At 29.1% G+C, this 20,809-nt stretch overlaps 1 protein-coding gene across 1 annotated transcript; it reads left to right on the top strand.

Annotated features, from left to right (window-relative positions):
• Positions 1-8,480: 8,480 nt before the first annotated feature.
• On the top strand, positions 8,481-12,341 carry LOC127283886 (repetitive organellar protein-like). The gene is made up of 2 exons (XM_051308997.1): positions 8,481-11,538; positions 11,864-12,341. The coding sequence occupies exon 1, from the start codon at positions 9,385-9,387 to the stop codon at positions 10,711-10,713; it is 1,329 nt and encodes a 442-aa protein (XP_051164954.1). The 5' UTR covers positions 8,481-9,384; the 3' UTR covers positions 10,714-11,538; positions 11,864-12,341.
• Positions 12,342-20,809: the final 8,468 nt, after the last annotated feature.

Here is a 20,809-nt window from a genome sequence, read left to right as displayed (position 1 = left end):
TCTTTCAGAGTTAACTAGTCGATATCTGGCAGTTATAAAAGTCATGTATCGAGATAAAAATGGAAGTAAGAAAGAGTTGATTCTTGCCTCTGGTTACTTTCCAAGAACAGAAAATGAACTCTTACCACCGGACAAGGTGTACTGTCAGTACTGGCCTCCCTGTTAATCCAGACAAGACAAATATTGTTTTCTTCACTAGAAAATACAAAGTTCCAACTGTGAGGAAACCTGTATTTTATGGAAAAGAAATGCTTTTTTCTGATTCGGTTAAATATCTAGGAGTGATTCTGGACAAGAAGCTAATCTTGAGAAAGCACTCAGAATATCAATATAGTATGTTTTGCACTACTTTTTGGATTTGCAGAAGGGCAATTATATTATCTTGGGGTCTAAAACCGGATATGGTTTTGTGGCTCTATTGTATGGTCCTGTTGACAAAGTTTCTGCATGCATCAATTGTTTAGTGGATTAGAGAAAACGGTTGAAAACGGTGAACTTCTGCCTTTGAGGTCTCTTTTGAACCATTCCTCTTCAAAAATATTTGACCGAATGGAAAAATATTTTTACTAAATATCTATAAGTACTAAAGTGTCTCGAAGTGTAAAAAAGTAATTTTCTTTACCATAATCCCTTTGCGCAGGATTTTTTGACATACTGTAAAAAACTCAATACAACATAATTTTACTTTACTGAACATGGAACAGGGAAAAAAAGCTATACTGCGCATGGTGATTATTACATTTTTATTTCAAGCAATAATTATTATTTTTGAAACGCATACTTTGAAGACTTTTGTTATAGTGTAGGTTGCATGTTAGTTTGCCCTGAATATATATATCGGGCTGAAAAAACTTGTACAAGAAAATGTACATGTTCTTGTACATATTTTTTGTGCAGGTTTCATGTACAAGTACTTTCACATGAACACGTTCATGTTCTTGTACAGAAACATTTGTTTAATAAATTTTATTATTTATGAAACGCATACTTTGAGGACCTTTGTTATAGTGTAGTGTGTATGTTATTTGGTCTTGGTTATGTAAGTAACGCATACTTTGAGGACTGCTACACTGCGCATAGTGATTATCACATTTCGATTTTAAGCCTTTGTTATTATTTATGAAACGCATACTTTGAGGACCTTTGTTATGGTGTAGTGTGTATGTTATTTGGTCTTGGTTATGTATGTAACGCATACTTTGAGGACTGCTACACTGCGCATAGGGATTATCACATTTCGATTTTAAGCCTTAGTTAGTATTTATGAAACGCATACTTTGAGGACCTTTGTTATGGTGTAGTGTGTATGTTATTTGGTCTTGGTTATGTAAGTAACGCATACTTTGGGGACGGCTACACTGCGCATGGTGATTATCACATTTCGATTTTAAGCCTTAGTTATTATTTATGAAACGCATACTTTGAAGTCCTTTGTTATAGTGTAGTGTGTATTTTATTTGGTCCTGGTTATGTAAGTAACGCATACTTTGAGGACTGCTACACTACGCATGATGATTATCACATTTCGATTTTAAGCCTTAATTATTATTTATGTAACGCATACTTTGAGGACTGCTACACTACGCATGATGATTATCACATTTCGATTTTAAGCCTTAACTATTATTTATGTAACGCATACTTTGAGGACTTTTTTATAGTGTAGTGTGTATGTTATTTGGTTTTGGAAGTAACGCATATTTTGAGGACTGCTACACTGCGCATAATGATTATCAAATTTCGATTTTAAGCCTTAGTAATTATTTATAAAACGCATACTTTCAGGACTTTTTGAAAGTATACTGTACACTTTACTTTGTCCAGATTATTAATGCAATGCATGTTTTGAGGACACGGTTGTTACAAACATTGTACTCAAATTATGCGTTCTGTACATAAAATTGTCCTCAAAGCATTCGTTGTATATATAATTTTGTCCCAAAATTATGCCCTGTACATATAAAAGACGTACAAGTACAATGCATTCTTTGAAGACATTGGCGGTATATAAAGTTTTAAGTCTCCAAACTATGCCTTGTGTACTTAATCCTTGATTTAAAAGTAGTAAATTTGAGTATAAATCAATTATTCCAATTGCATAATGTAGTATTTTTCATCAGGAACCTATATATGCGGCAAAAAACGTGAGTCCCCAAATCATGCTTTGTACATACATATATATATATATATATATATATATATTTACAGAAATGAGTGCAAATACGTGTACGCAAGTATTCACGCAAAAATTAATGGGGATCCGAATTTCCAAAGTATGGGCTTAAAATGAAAATCATTACGGTACCCAAATGGTTCGTAACAAACAGTGTAAATTGAAAGATTAATTTATGAAACTGATAATAATATAATGAGCAAGCATTTGATATCATTTTTTGAAAACAATTAATTAAATCATTTTTCGGCAGTTAGAATGTCAAATATTAGGATTTCGATTTGTAGAGAATCATTGGAATTCTCTTTTCATAAATTGAGCTAAAGAACTTCAAAATGAGGAACTAAACCTTTTATATTTATTAAAGACTTTTCCCAGTAAAAATTATAACATAGTTCTGTCTACTGAAACTGAGAATGAAAAGAAAATACCCAAAGAAAAAAAATTTGTCATGAAAGATAAAGAAATTATCTACAGAATTTGAAGAGGGATTTACATGTTGATGTAAATTCAGTATGCCCAACAGAAAATAATTTCTAGTCTTATTGTTAAGGAAAATTTTGATACCATGACATATCCTACAATGTTTCCTTATGGTGATCCTGGATGGACTGTTAACCTTACCCTACTGAAAATCCCTGTATAAGATCTTGTACAATTTCCTGTACAGGATCAGCAGCTGAACTTGTACAAGTTCTGACCAGTTCCTGTACAGGAAAATGCATACGAATTTGGAACAAGTTCAAGTGTTAGATCTTGCACCAGATCTTGTACAAGATCTCACACATGAACTTGTTCCAAATTCGTATGCATTTTCCTGTACAGGAACTGGTCAAAACTTGTACAAGTTCAGTTGCTGATCCTGTACAGGAAATTGTACAAGATCTTGTACTGGGATTTTCAGTAGGGTAAGCATACTCAAGGTACTTGTAATTTTATTCATTTACAATTTTATATGTATCGTCTTTCATAGAGAAGAAAAAAGCGTGGATTGCCACATGTGCGTTTAACTATATGTTTACGTACACAAATTTGCGATTCAGAAACTTTAAATAAAATGATATGTGCTGAAATCACAGAGGAAATAAAGAATCCAGAACTTTTTAACATTGTAAAGTGATTTTAAGTTCATGAACCTTGTGGTAAACAAAGTAGGAATTCACCCTGCATGGATCCTGAGATAAGTCAATTAAATGTATTGCTGACAATTTGATGATCGTAGCATATAATCTTTATTTGAGTACAAAATTTAAAGGTCATATTGACTGTGCAATAATAGGTATTTTATTATTATAACACCATAATGTTGAAATAGTAATACAGTAACGATTACAAAAATAATATTATTATTTTTGTGAGATCAAAATTCCCATAACTGTCCGTGAAATAAAAATAACTTTTTAATTTTTTATAAAAAATTATTATAGATACCACGCGCGTTTACGCGCGTTTCTTTTAGCTAGTTCTGAATAATGTTTTTCAACATTTCTAAGCAAAGTTAAATAACTAATTGTACACATTTTCGGTATTCTTACTATAAATACAGAAAAACAAGGGTCGGAAAAAACTGCTCTTCCTAAGCTTTAGTGGTTCTACTAGTAATTTGCTTATAAAATTTATAATCAATGGAGTAATAATAATAATAGCAATAATAATAGCTAAAAAATTTTTTTATTATCTAATTTATGTTTTTATGAAGATTGTTTTAAGTGTTGCTATGTTCCTTTAAAATAGGTCGTCGCTTGGGGGGAAAGACTGTGCCACTTGAGAGCAACGACGAAAAATATGCCGTTTCACGGAATCCGTGAAAACTGTGCCTTTCGTGGAAACAATGAAAAACGTGCCTGTTTGGGCGATCGGTGAAGAAAGGCCCATTTCCAAGATGAAAAATTTTTTCTTATAATAAAACAACTAGATAAGATGACAAAATATCACCAAGTAAGAATAATTTCCATTCAAGAAGCTAAAAATACTTTTAAAATTGTTTAAAAAGCAAAGTTAATAAAGAATACTTCTCGTCATTGTATTACTAACCAAAAAAAAGGAAAAAAATTTTGCATCGTTGAAATGGCACTTTCTTTACCGTTCGTCCGAGCAGGCACGTTTCTCACCGCTTCCGCAAAAACGCACAGTTTTCACTAATCACGTGAAACGGCATCTTTTTCGTCGTTGCTCTCAGATGGCACAGTCTTCCCCCCAAGCGATGAAGTGTACGAAATAATGTCACTATATTCAACTTTTCATTTAACTGTTGAAACATTTTTTACTTATTATTTCAAATTACTAATATTTAACCCTGTTGGCAAAAAAACATGTTCGTTCTAAAAACGTTTTAAAGACGTTCTTAGTACGTTTCATGTCCGCCAAATAATGTTCAGGAACATTTTAAGAACATGGATGTTCAAATTATGTTCCAGAACATTATTTGGTAGACATGAAACGTTCTAAAAACGTTTTTAGAACGAACATGGTTTTTTGCCCACAGGGAATATTGTATGTATATTTATTATTATATTCTAACCATATTTTTATATAAAAATTCAGGACAGTGAATAGCACTTGTTAAAATGATAGTTCCTTGGTGCCTTTACCCTATGAAAAGAAGAGACTTAAAAATATTAATTTCATTTTTCATTTCTTTATGTACTGTATTTAAATAATTGTTTGTAAACAATGATAAATGTAAAAAGTGCAATAAATAGTTCGTTTATTTCCTTATGAATCCAATTATTTTTTTTGGAATATTATTGCCTTTTATGAAAACAGAAAAATCTTTAAGGAAGACATTGAAACATAATAATCTCTAACAAATTAATTACCTCCAATAAAAAAAGCACAAATAAATATCTAACCACATTGAAAAACACAAGGCATAACAAAAGTTTTTAAACAATAACCATTAGCGATTTATTTATGAAAAGGAAACATTTATCCAAGTAATAAGTGACTTACCTTTCCTGGACTTTAAAATCTGATCTCTTCATGAAAAGCACCTTGGACCATTAAAATTTGGTAATTTTCATCCAGACGCTTCATGTTACCAGGATATTAAGAATATCTCTTAGATGTCCTTTGAATATCCATCTACTTTTAGCATTGTGGATATCCTAGGAATATCCAAGCTGACAAAAGTTGATTGATATTTATAGAACGTGCCATGGATATATGCATGTCTCATATCCGTTGTTATGAAGGTCGTTTCTCATAGGATTGATCTTTGACAATTGAAAATAAACATAAGTTTGTTTGTATACTCAAATATTTTATAAATATATCGAAGGCTTGTTTTAACAACTTCTTAATATTAATTTTAATTTATTTAAAACAGAAAAAAATTGTTTTAGTGTGCTTACAAAAAGAAGTAAATCTTTTTGCTCCACATTATGATTTAATAAAATCTTGATGTAATTAGTACGACTGAAGTGAAAAATTTAGCATTAAAAATGAATTAAAACACGAAAAATATCGGACTGATTAGTTTTAAAAAATCAAAAGATTTGTACGCACTTTTTTCATTTTAGAAAATAAAATAAATAGAAATACTTACCTAAATTAATAGGTAGATGTTCTGCAGCTGATTATACACAGAGAAACTGAACGCGAATGTAATCAGTATATCGTCTGCTGAGAAACTCATTTAAGAAATTATAAAAAAAATTATATGTAAATGCGTTTAAAAAAAAACTGAAAAAATATTTTCATTGTTTTACCAATAGACCAAATATATTTCAAATCAATTAGCAAGCTTGACTCGTGGTAAGAACTAAAAATCTTAAAATATTGTTTTAAAGGTTTTTAAAGGACTTTTGACGACACGCAGTTTTTTTCTTTGACTGGAAAATTAATTTTTTTTCCAAAAAGTTATAAGAATATATTTCTACAACGTTCAGCGATTAACCGGCAATTAAATGCCGATTTAATGTATGAGCCTTAGTAATCTTGAGATAATAATTTTTGCCCTGAACAAGAATAACAGTCACCTTATTTTTATCACACGTTTCTTTAAAAATTATGGGATTGAAATTTCTATAAAATGTATTATTGCTACTTTTTTAAAAATCATATAGAGCTAAATTCTCACGCGTTTGAAACTTTGATATTATCAGAAATTACAGGTAGTACTATACTTTTTTAAATAAGCAAAGTATTTGTCAACGAATAAAATTATTGAACTTTATTTTTTTTATTAAAATAGACGGAAAGACATATGAAGGCTGACATTTAAATTTTGAAATTTTTTCCAAATCACATTTCAAGTTCAAAATTTGAATCAAAATATTTCAATTTTAATACTGTAAAGGGTTTTGAAATTTTTACCAGGCAGAGGGCTTTGCATAAAAAATCATTTTCTTAAAATATGGAAATATATCAACTAATAAATCGAAATTTTCAAAGATAAAAGTGATAGAAGTACCCTAAACATAAATAAACATAATCGACAATATAAATATAAATGTTAAAAATGTCTTTTGTTTGAAAAAAAACATTTTACAAACATTTTTATGTTTATATTCGTATATTGAAAACCGAAAAAAATAATACAAAGAAAATCTTGAATATTAAATAAAAAAATAAATATAAACTGAATAAAAACTGAATATCAAGTAATGTATTTTTTACACAAATATTTCAATACTAAAAATTAAGGCACATAACATTAAAAACAATTAAATTTTTATTATAAAAAATTATTAAGAAATATAACAATTTCCAAAATATCACTAAACTATAAACATTATTGTAAATTGATTTAAGTATTAAGGTACCTTGATGATTAGCAATCTGAAGACAAAATTGCTTCAATTAATAGTTTAATTCCGTGAATTGGAAATTTTTATTATTATTACTAAATTGTTTTTAATCAAAGTAATTGATTGTAATTTTTTAAAATGTAATTTGACATATTTAAAGAATTAAAAACTTATACTTTAATTCAAATTTACACTTGTTTTAAGTGCTACACAATATTGAAGACACTTCAATGCATAATCAAATAACTTGAAATGGAATACAAATTTTTTAATTATTTTTTTAAGTCTATCTTTCTAATAATTTTTTTGCTTTAGATTGTGCAATAATTTCAATTAAAGAATATTATAAAATATATATGTGAACGCCCATATGAAAAGGGACAACTTTTTGCACTATTATACATATCTGTTTAACGTTTCTAGGATCGATATTCGACATCGTCACTCTAAATAGTTTAAATTCAATTATTTTTAGAAAAAGCTTTTGAATTCAAGACCTATATATATATGTATAAAAAATTGTACTAGTTATATTTGTGTCTGTTAAAGTAATTACGATTTATAATATTTTATTTTGTATTATGAACACAACATTGTAATTATTTTATATTTAATAAAACAAAATCAAAACATTTTGATTCAAAATCAAAACTTTCATAAATCACTTTAAAATGGTTTCACATTATCAGATTATCTTATGTTTTCAGTCTCTTTAATTTCACAATATTTTATATTTTTATTTTCACATTACATATTATTAATCAAACACATTTATTTCACAATTTTGTTCTTATATTTGGATTTTAATGTACTTACTTAAAAAGTTGATAAGTGAGGTTATGTTGCACGGCAGAAAATCCAAAAAGCTCGAAGTTAAATAAAGAATCAAAAAGATCTTTTTATATTTTGGTTTCACGTTCCGTTATTTCTATTAACTATTTACAAACAGAATTAACTGAGAGGAGAAAATTTCGAAAGCGTTTAGCAATTTCGTTCTGGGGTATTTTAATAAACATTTACGCATGCGTGCAAGAAAGAAACGAACGACAATCGAACTATCGAAGTATTGAATTTACGTTCGATTGAAGCAGACAACATCTGATCCAACAAAATGGCAGATCATCAACACTCTACTGTTTCTGTTTATTGTTGATGTTTACAATTGTAATTGCTAACAAATGAAAATAGTAATTAACAAAGGAAATTACTATCAAACTGAGAAATTGTGTATTGGGATCTGAAATCATAGGGAATTATGGGGAAACTGACCTCGTTGGGTCAGCCATCTTGATTTTTTATCTCTTTCTTCTACATATATTTTAAAAAGGATGAAACGAAAAATGGCTGACACAACGAGGTCGTCACCAGATGGCGTATCGCAGTATTTCAGATCCCAATAAGGTTCAGATTATCTCCAGGCTACCGAAAATAACTGAACACGATATATTAGTTGTGCAAAATATTTCGTTCAATGAACGATTGAAAAAGCCACATTGTATTCCGATTCAGTAAAAAAGAATGAAAACTTAATATTTAAAGATGGTAAGTGTACAATTAAAATTATTTTAAAAAGTGTTTTATTACCCGTAGAGTATAGTGTTATGAAAGCATACTATTTATATAACCTCAACATGTAAACTTGTTCCATTAAAAACGAGAAAATGTGAAAAAATGAGGAAAAAATATTGAATTGAATTTTTTTAATTATTTAAATTTTGTCACAAAAAGAATAAATAAAAATTGTAAAAACAGCAAGCACAAAATTGAAACATTCTTACAATGACATGAACAACTTAGTACGACTATTCTCATGTATAACCTAAAAACAAGTTTAAAGGAAACAATAATTTGTGCATTGTTTTTTAATATTTAAAATAAAAATGGAAAGAGAAGTAAAACTTGGAAGTCGTAGAATTCATCTTTTTAAGTAAAAATTTTGCAAATTTCCGATTTTTTATTTCCGAAACGGAGCAAAATACCCTCAACAAATTGATTTATGTTTCCTGTAAATAATTATATGTTATATTTGATAGTTTATGAATAATAACGTTTAAAAAAGTGCAACATTTAACGTTACGAAATAACGTCGTGAACCTCATATTTTGAATTAATAATAATTTCAAACGAAGTAAAATTCACACAATAATATTATGACCAATAAACTCAGCAATTCATCAAATTTCAAATAATATTAAAAGTAGATTTTTTAAAAATATGTGAGCAACCACTCTCAGATGATTTTCAGTGGTTTGACCGTAAATCCTTTTTCGAAAAAAATAATTATATTTATTGTTGTAGGGATTTGAGTAACTGAAAAAAATTACTGCCAAATGGAGACCAGAGATGTGCAGTGTCATTTTTGCGGTCAGGAAATTAAGAGAGACGACTTCGAGCAACATTTAATAAGGTGTCATTCTCATCATCCTGAATTTCAGATTGTTTGTGGGATAAATAATTGCGATGCAGTTTTTTAAGGCAACATCTCTCAGATCTCACAGACACAGTCATCATGCTCATTTAAGCAGCATAAATTTGAGTGATCCTGATGATATTGATAATGGCACTTTGAATGATTTTAACGATGACAACGATAATTCAAGAAACTCTAATCTCAACGATGACTCAAACTCTAATGGAAACAATGATTTAAATTCCGACGACAGCGATAATTCTAATTCAGTTGACAACGATGATTCATATAACACCGATTTAAACGATGACAGCGACGATTCAAATATTTCGAACATCGATGATGAAGAAAATATGAATAATGAAATTGTCGATTTAAATCATCATGATCTTCAAAAGACAACCCTTGGTCTTATGTTATTGAGCATGAGAGCACAATGTCAGGTTACGAATGACGTTGTCTTGAACGTTATTCAAGGATTAGACGCAGTAGTTAAAAGGTATGTGCATGACAGTCTATTAAAAACAAAAAAAGTCTTAAGTGACGCTGGTGTTTGCGATATTAGTGATTATATAGATATTGATCAAGAGATTATTTCGATAGACACCGTTCACGGATTAAACACTATACACAAGCAAAATGTCTTCTTCAATGAAAAATTTAAAATCGTTCAACCAGTTTATAAAGAAATTTCAGCACATTTTTTGCAAGTTGGAGAACAACTTACAGTTAGAAATCGAAATATTAAACTAAAATCCGATGGAATTGTCTACATCCCTATTCACAAAATTCTTCAGAAGCATCTCAGTCAAGATTCTTTTTTTGAAAGTTTTAATTTCAGTTCCGAAAGTGAAGAAAGTCTTCTTAGTTCCTTCAGGAATGGAACAAGATATAAAACTCATCCAATTTTTTCTTTAAATAAAAGATCAGTGGAGATCAAATTTTATTATGATGAAACAGAACTGTGTGACGCACTGGATTCAAGAGCAGGAAAAAAACATAAATTAGGATTTGTTTACTACCAGTATGGTAATCGGTCTGTTAATCATCAAGGAAGTTTGTCTTCTATAAATTTAGTTGCAATTGCTGAATATCCGATTATTAAAAAGTATACTTTTAATCCACTCGCTGAAATGCTTGTTGAAGACCTAAAACAAGTGGAAAATGGAATCTTATTGCCGAATGGGGAAAAAATTTGTGGAGGAGTCTCTGCACTATCGGGAGATAACCAGGGTGTAAAGTTCGTTTGGGGTTTCAAAGAATCTTATTCAGCCGAACACCCATGTCAATACTGTGTAGTTTCATTGGAAGAAATACATATCATGACAAGAAAGGACAATCAACGTTTACGATCACCATCACACATGACGAACAACTAGCTGTAATTGAAGCTGCTGCAACTGAAGACGATAAAAAAAATTATGTGAAGAATATGGAATAAATAGAAAGACCCCTTTAAGCCAATTAAGCGGATGTCATCCAACCACAACGTCACCACCTGATGTTGGTCACGACTTTTTCTTAGGTATTGTTCCTTTACAAACGAAAGTTTTCCTTGACCGCTTTTGTCTGAAAGAGAAATATATGACCATAGAAGAATTTAATACAAAAGTCGCTAATTTCGATTACGGATTCAGAGAGAAATCTTCTAAACCGTCGCCCATAAAAGCTAATCATTTAAAAGAAATTAAAACGATTAAACAGACGGCATTACATATGTGGACGTTGGCTGTTATTTTGCCATTTATCGTTTTTGATCGAATAAATGATAAAAATTGTCATTATTTAGAAAATTTCATTCAGTTACTGGAAATAATGGCTATCGTTTGCTCACCGAAAATCTCAATGAAGACATTAAGTTACTTGGAATCGCTCATCTCTCTTTACTTGGAAACGTACGCGGAAATTTATAAGTCTGCTACAGGTGTTAAAAAGAAATTCATACCAAAACAACATTTCCTTGTACATTATCCTAGGCTTATTAAAATCTTTGGCCCTTTAATAAATTTCTAGACAATGAGATTTGAGGCAAAACATCAATTCTTTAAAAAGGTTGTTCAAGCAATGCGTAATTGGAAAAATTTGCCTTTACCTTTGGCGTGGAAACATCAGTTGCTCTAGTCTTTGAAGTGGATTGTCTCAACAGATAATGAAATTGAAAGTGGACCAAAGAAGATTTTTGTCTCATCTGCTTTTCCTTTCAGGTAAAAAATTTATAAGAATTACTTTTTCAATACATATATAAATTCAGGGTTGTCATTCAGGTAAATCAGGGAAAAGTCTGAAAAATAAAATTGTCAGGGAATTTTATAAAAAGTTCTGTTTTTGAAAAATTAATTTAAATTTTGACTAAAATTATTCCTGTAAAATTTTATTATATTAAAAACTTGTTTAAATTTTTTTATTTAAATCAGTGAAAAAAACAATTATCCGTCTGGAAGTCAGAGAAAAACAAAATCAAATTTTGGTGTTAACTTTCTGATTGTCAAGTTTATATAATTAACTGTTACATAATCTCATTACTTTCAGGTCACTCTTTCCTGCTCAAGAAAAGTTGTGTTTCGTAAAGTCGAAAGAAATTAATGGAATAAAATTTGTTGTCGTAAAATGCTATGTAGCAGTTGGATACGAGGAAAGACTTCCGGTTTTTGCAGAATTATACAAAATTGTTTGGAATGACGCCGACCCCTTGTTTGTTTGAAAAATTGTGCAAACCGTTCGACACAATATGGAACTTATGGCATTTGAAATAAAAAGGACAGAAAATTTCGTTCTACATTCTCTGCGATCTCTAGTATTTCACAAAGTTTTTCATAGTCATAATCTACAAGATAAAAAATTTATTATTCTAAAACAATTATGGGGCGATTTACATTAATATTGTTATTAGATTCGAAAAACTGTCTATTGATATATTATTTGTAAGCCTTTATAAAATAATGTAATCTTTTAACATAAATAGGTTTTAATTCTTGGCTTTTTTACAAATTTAACATTGACAAGTCAGTTTTTATGATTAACAAATTATTATGATTTATAAAATAGTTTAATTATTTTAAGTTAAGTTTTCTAAATTTAAACAAATTAATTACTAGATTTTAATTTGGAGTTATTTTTTATAGAAAATAAAATTCTAAATATCAATTATACGTATAATTGTCAAACGCTTTTTTCTGTTTCAATTATTGTTCTATCCCTTTTTATAAAATAAATATTAATGAATGTCTTTTTTAAAAAAAATATTTTAATATATATGTAATATTTTTAATTTTAAAAATAATCAAATAATAAATTTAAGAATATTATTATGTGACAGATTATAATTACTACTTTATGTATAATATAATTATTTTACATCCACAGTCCAGTTTTGTAATATATAAATATATAAATAATTCTAATCAAATAATATAAAAGTATTAATATTAATTAATGTTATTAATATTAAATAAATATTAATATAATTAATGTAATATATATATATTGCAACGTGACTTCTAGCAATAAGGGAAAATTCCCTATAAAAGAAACGCTACAAAAATGGCGGATGTTCCGGTCAAAATAATCCACAAGTTCCACACTTCGAACTCGTGGAAATACCCGCGACGATCCGTTTATTTATTCGGGGAGCTTCCCCGGGCGCCAGGTAGACAACTACCCGGACCTCCGCGACACTTTATTCTTCGAGAGCACGCCGGTCTAGCTCTTATTCCGAGCTCTCGAGGATGTTTCGAGCATGACTTTTTTTAACTGTGGATTCTCGATGCCGAGAGAGGAGAAAACGACACAACACTCACTGAAATAAATGATAAGTTTCTCTATTTTTACTATAAGAGAAGTTGGCATTTATTATTAATGATTTTACTGAATTTTCTAATCTTTTACAACAAACAAAACTAATACTGAATTTAAAGTCCTTTTAGAAATAACCACACTTCCGGTGTATCGTAGATGAAAACGTGACTGGCCGGCGTTGGCGTCGAAGATTGCTTTACTCTTGGACTCCTGGTGAACCAGGTATAAATTGCCAACGAGAATGTGGATGAGGTCGGCACTAACCTCGGATACGTCGCAGCATTTCTCTATATTCCGCGGGACGATCCATTTGACGTCTTTTTCTTTAAAATAACTAATATTAAGAAAGAGCACCAGTGACGCGGGTTTCTTTCGTTGCGTTCTCGCGGCTATCCAAGCTCGCACTGAATTTTGGAAACTTGGCAATTAGGCGATTAGACGCCTATTTTCCACTGGAACATGCGCATTATAATTTGCCCCTGCAGGGTGGCAACGGTAGTCCCATCAGTCCCTTGAAGCTGGGGTGGTTGCCCGTGACCAAAAATGATTTGTTCCGGTCACAAAGTGTCAAATGTAAGAGTTGAATAGAGCCTTCAATGCATCCTTGCATACTGCAGTTGCATCTTCTTCTTTTGACCAATCAACGTTTTCTTATAATATCTAATTCTTTAAATTATTTACAATAATTGAAAGAAGTGTGGTTTCTCCTATAAATTTATACTAAATTGAACAATGCAAATTATAGTACTTCTCAGATCAACAACAATATCAACAACAAATAACAACAAATATTATTATAAATAATTGGCGAGTTCGGGCTTGGCCAGCATTCTTTCAATTTAATTAAATAATTTGGCTTGATAATTCGTAATAAATAATATTAGATTTTTCAGCGAGACTTTTACGGCTTTGTACGTGATTATTTAAAAATCCACGTTACAATATATATATATACATTTTTATTTAAACTTGTTTTAATAAATTTATCCCATACCATTTTTTTAATTGTAATTCTTGTATATTTTACAATTGTTATATATTATCTATAATTATTAACTATAATTATTCAAATTTATTGTTAAATTAAAGTAAAAAATATTTCTATCATTTCAATTTGAATATTGCGCCAGTGTGGTGCTGCATACATAAGTTGCAGTTGTTGCCAACATAATAATCTAAAAATCTTGAATTTCAACAGAATCTGACATAACCTGACATTTGATCCGGGTCTGGTTCATTTTGAGTAACTTGAAGTTAGTTGTTGTTCATTATGATACCGAATTCAGAATGAACTGCAACAAAAATGAACTCAGTTTTTTTCTGTGTGTTTTGTCATAAACATGGTTTACATTTAAATTTTGGTCGAGTTTCTTTAAGTCGTTTTACAGAAAATTAAAGTATTCTACTGTTTAAACTGTCCCACTGTTTGTCACTCTCCCCTACCTGTATTAGAGCCCCAGAAAATTTTAATAAAAAAATTTAAAAATTATTACCTGGCCCCTCAGAATTAATCTTCATTAACAATGGCTCTATTGTCCAAGGATTGGTATTGTTTGTGGTAATTGTTCTGAAGGTCTAATACTCGTATATACATATTTTTTTCATTTTGAAATAATATTTGTTTAAAGAGTCAATCATGGAGAGTAAGTAAAGTATATTTTTTAAAACACAATTATTAAATAAATTAAATTAACTCAGGTAAATTTTTTCTAGTAAACCCTCCAATTATTCATTTCCTAGAGGATTTACCTATAAAGTAATAATAATAATAATAAAAGTAATTAATAACACCGTCCGACAAAATTCAACTTTTTTTTCACACACGAAAAAATCAATGATTTTCAGAAACTTGGACCAAAAAAAAGATACCCGTGTCTAGCCGTTTTGCTAGATCAGGTCATTTTTTGCTTTTAGGGGTAACAAAAACCCTTAAATGAAAGCTGATAGGAAATCTTGTACAAATTAATAATTTTTTATGAAACCTGGTATCTGGGGGTTTTCCGGGTCGCTGATTACGAATCTGATGTCAGATTTTCAAAATTCAAAATGTCGGATCCAATATGGCGGTCGAAATTAATAAATATTAATTATTTTTTATAAAACTTGGTATCTAGGGGTTTTAAGGTCGCTGAGTACGCATCTGAAGGTAGATTTTTAAAATTCAAAATAGATCTAATAATGTATAAGATTAGAAAACAATATATAAAAAATAAAAATTTCTACATATGTGTTTTTTGTATATTGGACAAAGTTAAAACAAATGACAGTTGTTTATATGTTCGTTTTCAGTTGCATAGTTACGGAAAATAGTACATAAAACAAATGACAATTGTAGATTTTTTTACTTTGCACAGCAGTTTTAAACAATCACAGGCTTTGTAGTAAGTAAGAATATTTTTATTAGATAACAGTAATAAGCTCAAGTAAGATGAATTTAAAGATGTGAAGTGATTGTTTAAAACTGCTGTGCAAAGTAAAAAAGTCTACAATTGTCATTTTTTTTATGTACTATTTTCTGCAACTATGCAACTGAAAACGAACATATAAACAACTGTCATTTGTTTTAACTTTGTCTAATATACAAAAAACACATATGTGGAAATTTTTATTTTTTATATATTGTTTTCTAATCTTATACATTATTAGATCTATTTTGAATTTTAAAAATCTACCTTCAGATGCGTACTCAGCGACCCCAAAAACCCAGGGATACGAAGTTTTATAAAAAATTAATAACATTTATAAATTTCGGCCACCATATTGGATCCGACATTTTGAATTTTGAAAACCCGACATCAAATTTGTAATCAGCAACTTCAAAAACCTTCAAGTAACAAGTTTCAAGTGAATTCGACGAACTTTTTTAAATTTGAAACGCCATATTGAATGTGAAATTTTGAATTTTAAAAATATGACTTCAGATTCGTACTCAGCGACCTTAAAAACCCCTAGATACCAAGTTTTATAACAAATAATTAATTTTTATAAATTTCGACCGCCATATTGGATCCGAAATTTTGAATTTTGAAAATCTGACATCAGATTCGTAATCAGCGACCCGGAAAACCCCCGGATACCAGGTTTCATAAAAAATTATTAATTTGTACAAGATTTCCTATCAGTTTTCATTTAAGGGTTTTTTTACCCCTAAAAGCAAAAAATGACCTGATCTAGCAAAACGGCTAGACACGGGTATCTTTTTTTTGGTCCAAGTTTCTGAAAATCATTGATTTTTTCGTGTGTGAGAAATCGTGTCGGACGGTGTAATACAGACGACCATTTGAATACAGTATTGTAATCCCGTTAATTTAAAACGAATTTCATGTAAAATATTCAAAATTATATGTGTATAGTGCAAGATTTTACTTCTATTATTATTTTTTTTTTTTTTTTTATTTAGATTTCCTGCGTACACCTTTTTATAGTTTTTACGCTCTGTATACCCCATCTTTAACCCCACCTTTTTGAAAATCCCAAATTCCTCAAGTCCCCAAATTGCGGTCCGTAGCCGACTTTTATTAGAAGTATTCGCATTTGCCTGACCCTTTCTTGATCAGAGAAGAGGGAAACTACGGAAAACCTCTACTGAATACAGCCGGTTTATTGACTGTCGAGTCATGAATGTACATTAAAATAGTCATCCAAATGCACAAACATATCCTCGACGTCAAACCTCCCGCTTAGTATATCTCGATTGCAGCGAAAACACCAGGGCTATAGCGGGTACCGAGGCGGTCACCCATCCAAGTACTAACCGTGCTTGGATGTGCTTAACCTCGGCGACCGCAAACCAAGACGCTTCACCGCCCGAGCTATACTATCGGTCTTACTTCTATTATTTTAATATCATCATATATTCTTAAAAAATGTAATATATAACAAACCATTTTAAATTTCACGGTCAGTGGTACCAACAGAAATTTGAAAAAAAAATTTCGTTTTCGACGTGTCATGTTCTTCAAATCAAACGACGATATGTCATGTTTTCCAACGCTAATCCGACGTATCATGTTTTTCAACGCCAATTCGATGTATCATGTTTTTACACCCAGCCATCGATTTCCATGTGATAATACACGGAAAAAATTTCAAGTTGTCAGACGTGCCGATATCAATGTAAACCTACAGTACATTTCATTATGTACTCCGAGTTAATCTTCATTAACAAAGGTTCTATTGGCCAAGGGTTGGTACATCTTTATTTTTCTATATAATAAATGTGAAAAAAGAAATTATTACCTGGGTCCTCAGAGTTAATCCTCATTATCAAAGGTTCTATTGTCCAATGGTTGGTTTATTTGTGGTATTTGTTCCGGCAGGGAGTCAATTCAACCTTTTTCAATCCTACAATTACCCGATTCTACACAACCAACTGTACAAAAAAAACCGTTCATAACGTTTTACCCTTCAATGACTGACCCTACAAAAACGGATTGTTAAATTAATAAAGATACCAATCCGTAACACGAAATACCAATTCTTCAATGACCGATTCTACACATTATGTTAATGAGTAAATATAAAAATTTTAAATACCGATTCTTCAATGACCGATTCTACAAATTCACTTTAAAAATAAAAATCCCAATTCTTCAATGACCGATTCTACAACTTTTATCAATGTAGAAGAATAAACAATTTTAAATACCGATTCTTCAATGACCGAGTCTACAAATTTTGTTAATCTTTAAAAGGATCAATTAAAATCCCAATTCTTCAATGACCGACTCTACAAATTTTGTTAATCTATAAAAAGAAAAATTAAAATCCCAATTCTTCAATGACCGATTCTACAAATTCACTTTAAAAATAAAAATCTCAATTCTTCAATGACCAATTCTACAATTTTATCAATGTAGAAGAATAAAAAATTTTAAATACCGATTCTTCAATGACCGACTCTACAAATTTTGTTAATCTTTAAAAGGAATAATTAAAATCCCAATTCTTCAATGACCGATTCTACAATGTTTATCAATGTAGAAAAATAAAAACTTTTAAATACCGATTCTACAATTTCCTATTATTCGTAAATTAATAATTATAAATCTCGATTCTTCAATGACTGATTCTACAATTTTTATCAATGTATAAGGTTAAAATATTTAAAATACCGATATACAATAATTCTTAATTTTATATAACGATTCTTCAATGACATATTCTACAATTTCTGTTAATGTATAAGAATAATATATTTTAAATACCGATTTTTCAATGACCGATCCTACAATTTTTGTCAATGTATAAGAATAAAATATTTAAAATACCGATTCTACACTTTCCGATTATTTGTAAATTAATAATTATAAATCCCAATTCTTCAATGACCGATTCTACAATTTTTATCAATGTAGAAGAATAAACAATTTTAAATACCGATTCTTCAATGATCGACTCTACAAATTTTGTTATTCTTTAAAAGGAACAATTAAAATTCCAATTCTTCAATGACCGATTCTACAAATTCGATTTAAAAATAAAAATAAAAGTCCCATTTCTTCAATGACCGATTGTACAACTTTTATCAATGTAGAAGAATAAAAAATTTTAAATACCGATTCTTCAATGACCGACTCTACAAATTTTGTTAATCTTTAAAAGGAATAATTAAAATCCCAATTCTTCAATGACCGATTCTACAATTTTTATCAATGTAGAAGAATAAACAATTTTAAATACCGATTCTTCAATTACCGACTCTACAAATTTTGTTAATCTTTAAAAGGAACAATTAAAATCCCAATTCTTCAATTACCGATTCTACAAATTCACTTTAAAAATAAAAATAAAAGTCCCAATTCTTCAATGACGGATTCTACAACTTTTATCAATGTAGAAGAATAAAAAATTTTAAATACCGATTATTCAATGACCGTCTCTACAAGTTTTGTTAATCTGTAAAAGGAATAATTAAAATCCAAATTCTTCAATGACCGATTCTACAATTTTTATCAATGTAGAAGAATAAACAATTTTAAATACCGATTACTCAATGACCGACTCTACAAGTTTTGAAAATCTTTAAAAGGAATAATTAAAATCCCAATTCTTCAATGACCGACTCTACAAATTTTGTTAATCTATAAAAAGAAAAATTTAAATCCCAATTCTTCAATGACCGATTCTACAAATTTTCTTTAACAAGAAAAATAAAAAGCCCAATTCTTCAATTACCGACTCTACAAATTTTGTTAATCTATAAAAAGAAAAATTTAAATCCCAATTTATTTTATTTTTCTTGTTAAAGAAAATTTGTAGAATCGGTCATTGAAGAATTGGGATTTTAATTATTCCTTTTAAAGATTAACAAAACTTGTAGAGTCGGTCATTGAAGAATTGGAATTTTAATTATTCCTTTTAAAGATTTTCAAAACTTGTAGAATTGAATAATCTGTATTTAAAATTGTTTATTCTTCTAAATTGATAAAAATTGTAGAATCGGTCATTGAAGAATTTGGATTTTAATTATTCCTTTTACAGATTCACAAAACTTGTAGAGACGGTCATTGAATAATCGGTATTTAAAATTTTTTATTCTTCTACATTAATAAAAATTGTAGAATCGGTCATTGAAGAATTGGGACTTTTATTTTTATTTTTAAAGTGAATTTGTAGAATCGGTAATTGAAGAATTGGGATTTTAATTGTTCCTTTTAAAGATTAACAAAATTTGTAGATTCGGTAATTGAAGAATCGGTATTTAAAATTGTTTATTAATTAGAAGGTTTCGTATGAATAAAACGATAACATTCGGACCATTGTTGTTTTAATAAAAGTTTACTCCAACGTTTCGAAATCTAAATGATTTCCTCTTCAGGGAGTCTATCAAAATTACAATAAATTGTCAAATAAATAAGTACAAAAAAATAATAATTAAAAAAATAATTAAAATAAATACAGTGAAACATCAAAAATAAATACAGTCAATAAATAATAAATAAAATACAATAGATACTAAAGATTGCAATTCACTCACGAAATAGAATGCAATAGTGAAATTAGTTTTCTGAATTTAAAAATCATAAGAACTAAGGACAATAAAATCATCACAGATTGGTACAGAAAAAACACTTATTCGGGTAGACTTTTATATTATCATTTAAACCATCCATTTGTTTCTAAAATTGCAATAATTAAAAATATCACTGATACTGCAATTATTCTTTCTGATGAATGTTTTCACAAAAAGAACATTGATTTAGACACAAAAATTTTAAGATTAAATAATTATCCAGATGAATTCATCAAAAAACACGTTACAAAAAGAATCTTAGAAATTAAAAACAAAAATTTATTTAAATTAAATAATAATGATGTTGACAATATCAGTAAGGAAGAAAAAAGTGTAGTATTTCCGTATTATGGACGAATATCAGAAAATATTAAAAGATTACTTAAAAAATTCAATATTAAAACTATTTTTAATGTAAATTCAAAACTTGATCATTTTATTAAACTCGGAAAAGATAAACTTGGTGGATTAAATCAATGTGATTGTGTTTATAAGTTGGAGTGTAGTTGTGGAAAAACATATGTTGGTCAAACAAAAAGACCTTTACATATTCGTAGATTAGAACATATGAAAAATATTGAATTAAATGAAAAATATCATAATGTTATCAGTGATCACTTAACGAGTTGCAAAAATGACAATTTTTCACACTTTATAAAATGGGA

The sequence above is a fragment of the Leptopilina boulardi genome, unplaced genomic scaffold (genome assembly GCF_019393585.1).
Source record: "Leptopilina boulardi isolate dan_hultmark-lab unplaced genomic scaffold, ZJU_Lbou_2.1 LbouV2_315, whole genome shotgun sequence".
Classification (NCBI taxonomy): Eukaryota; Metazoa; Arthropoda; class Insecta; order Hymenoptera; family Figitidae; genus Leptopilina; species Leptopilina boulardi.
The sequence above is the reverse complement of the archived record's forward strand: the minus strand, read 5'-3'. Positions and strand labels throughout refer to the sequence as shown.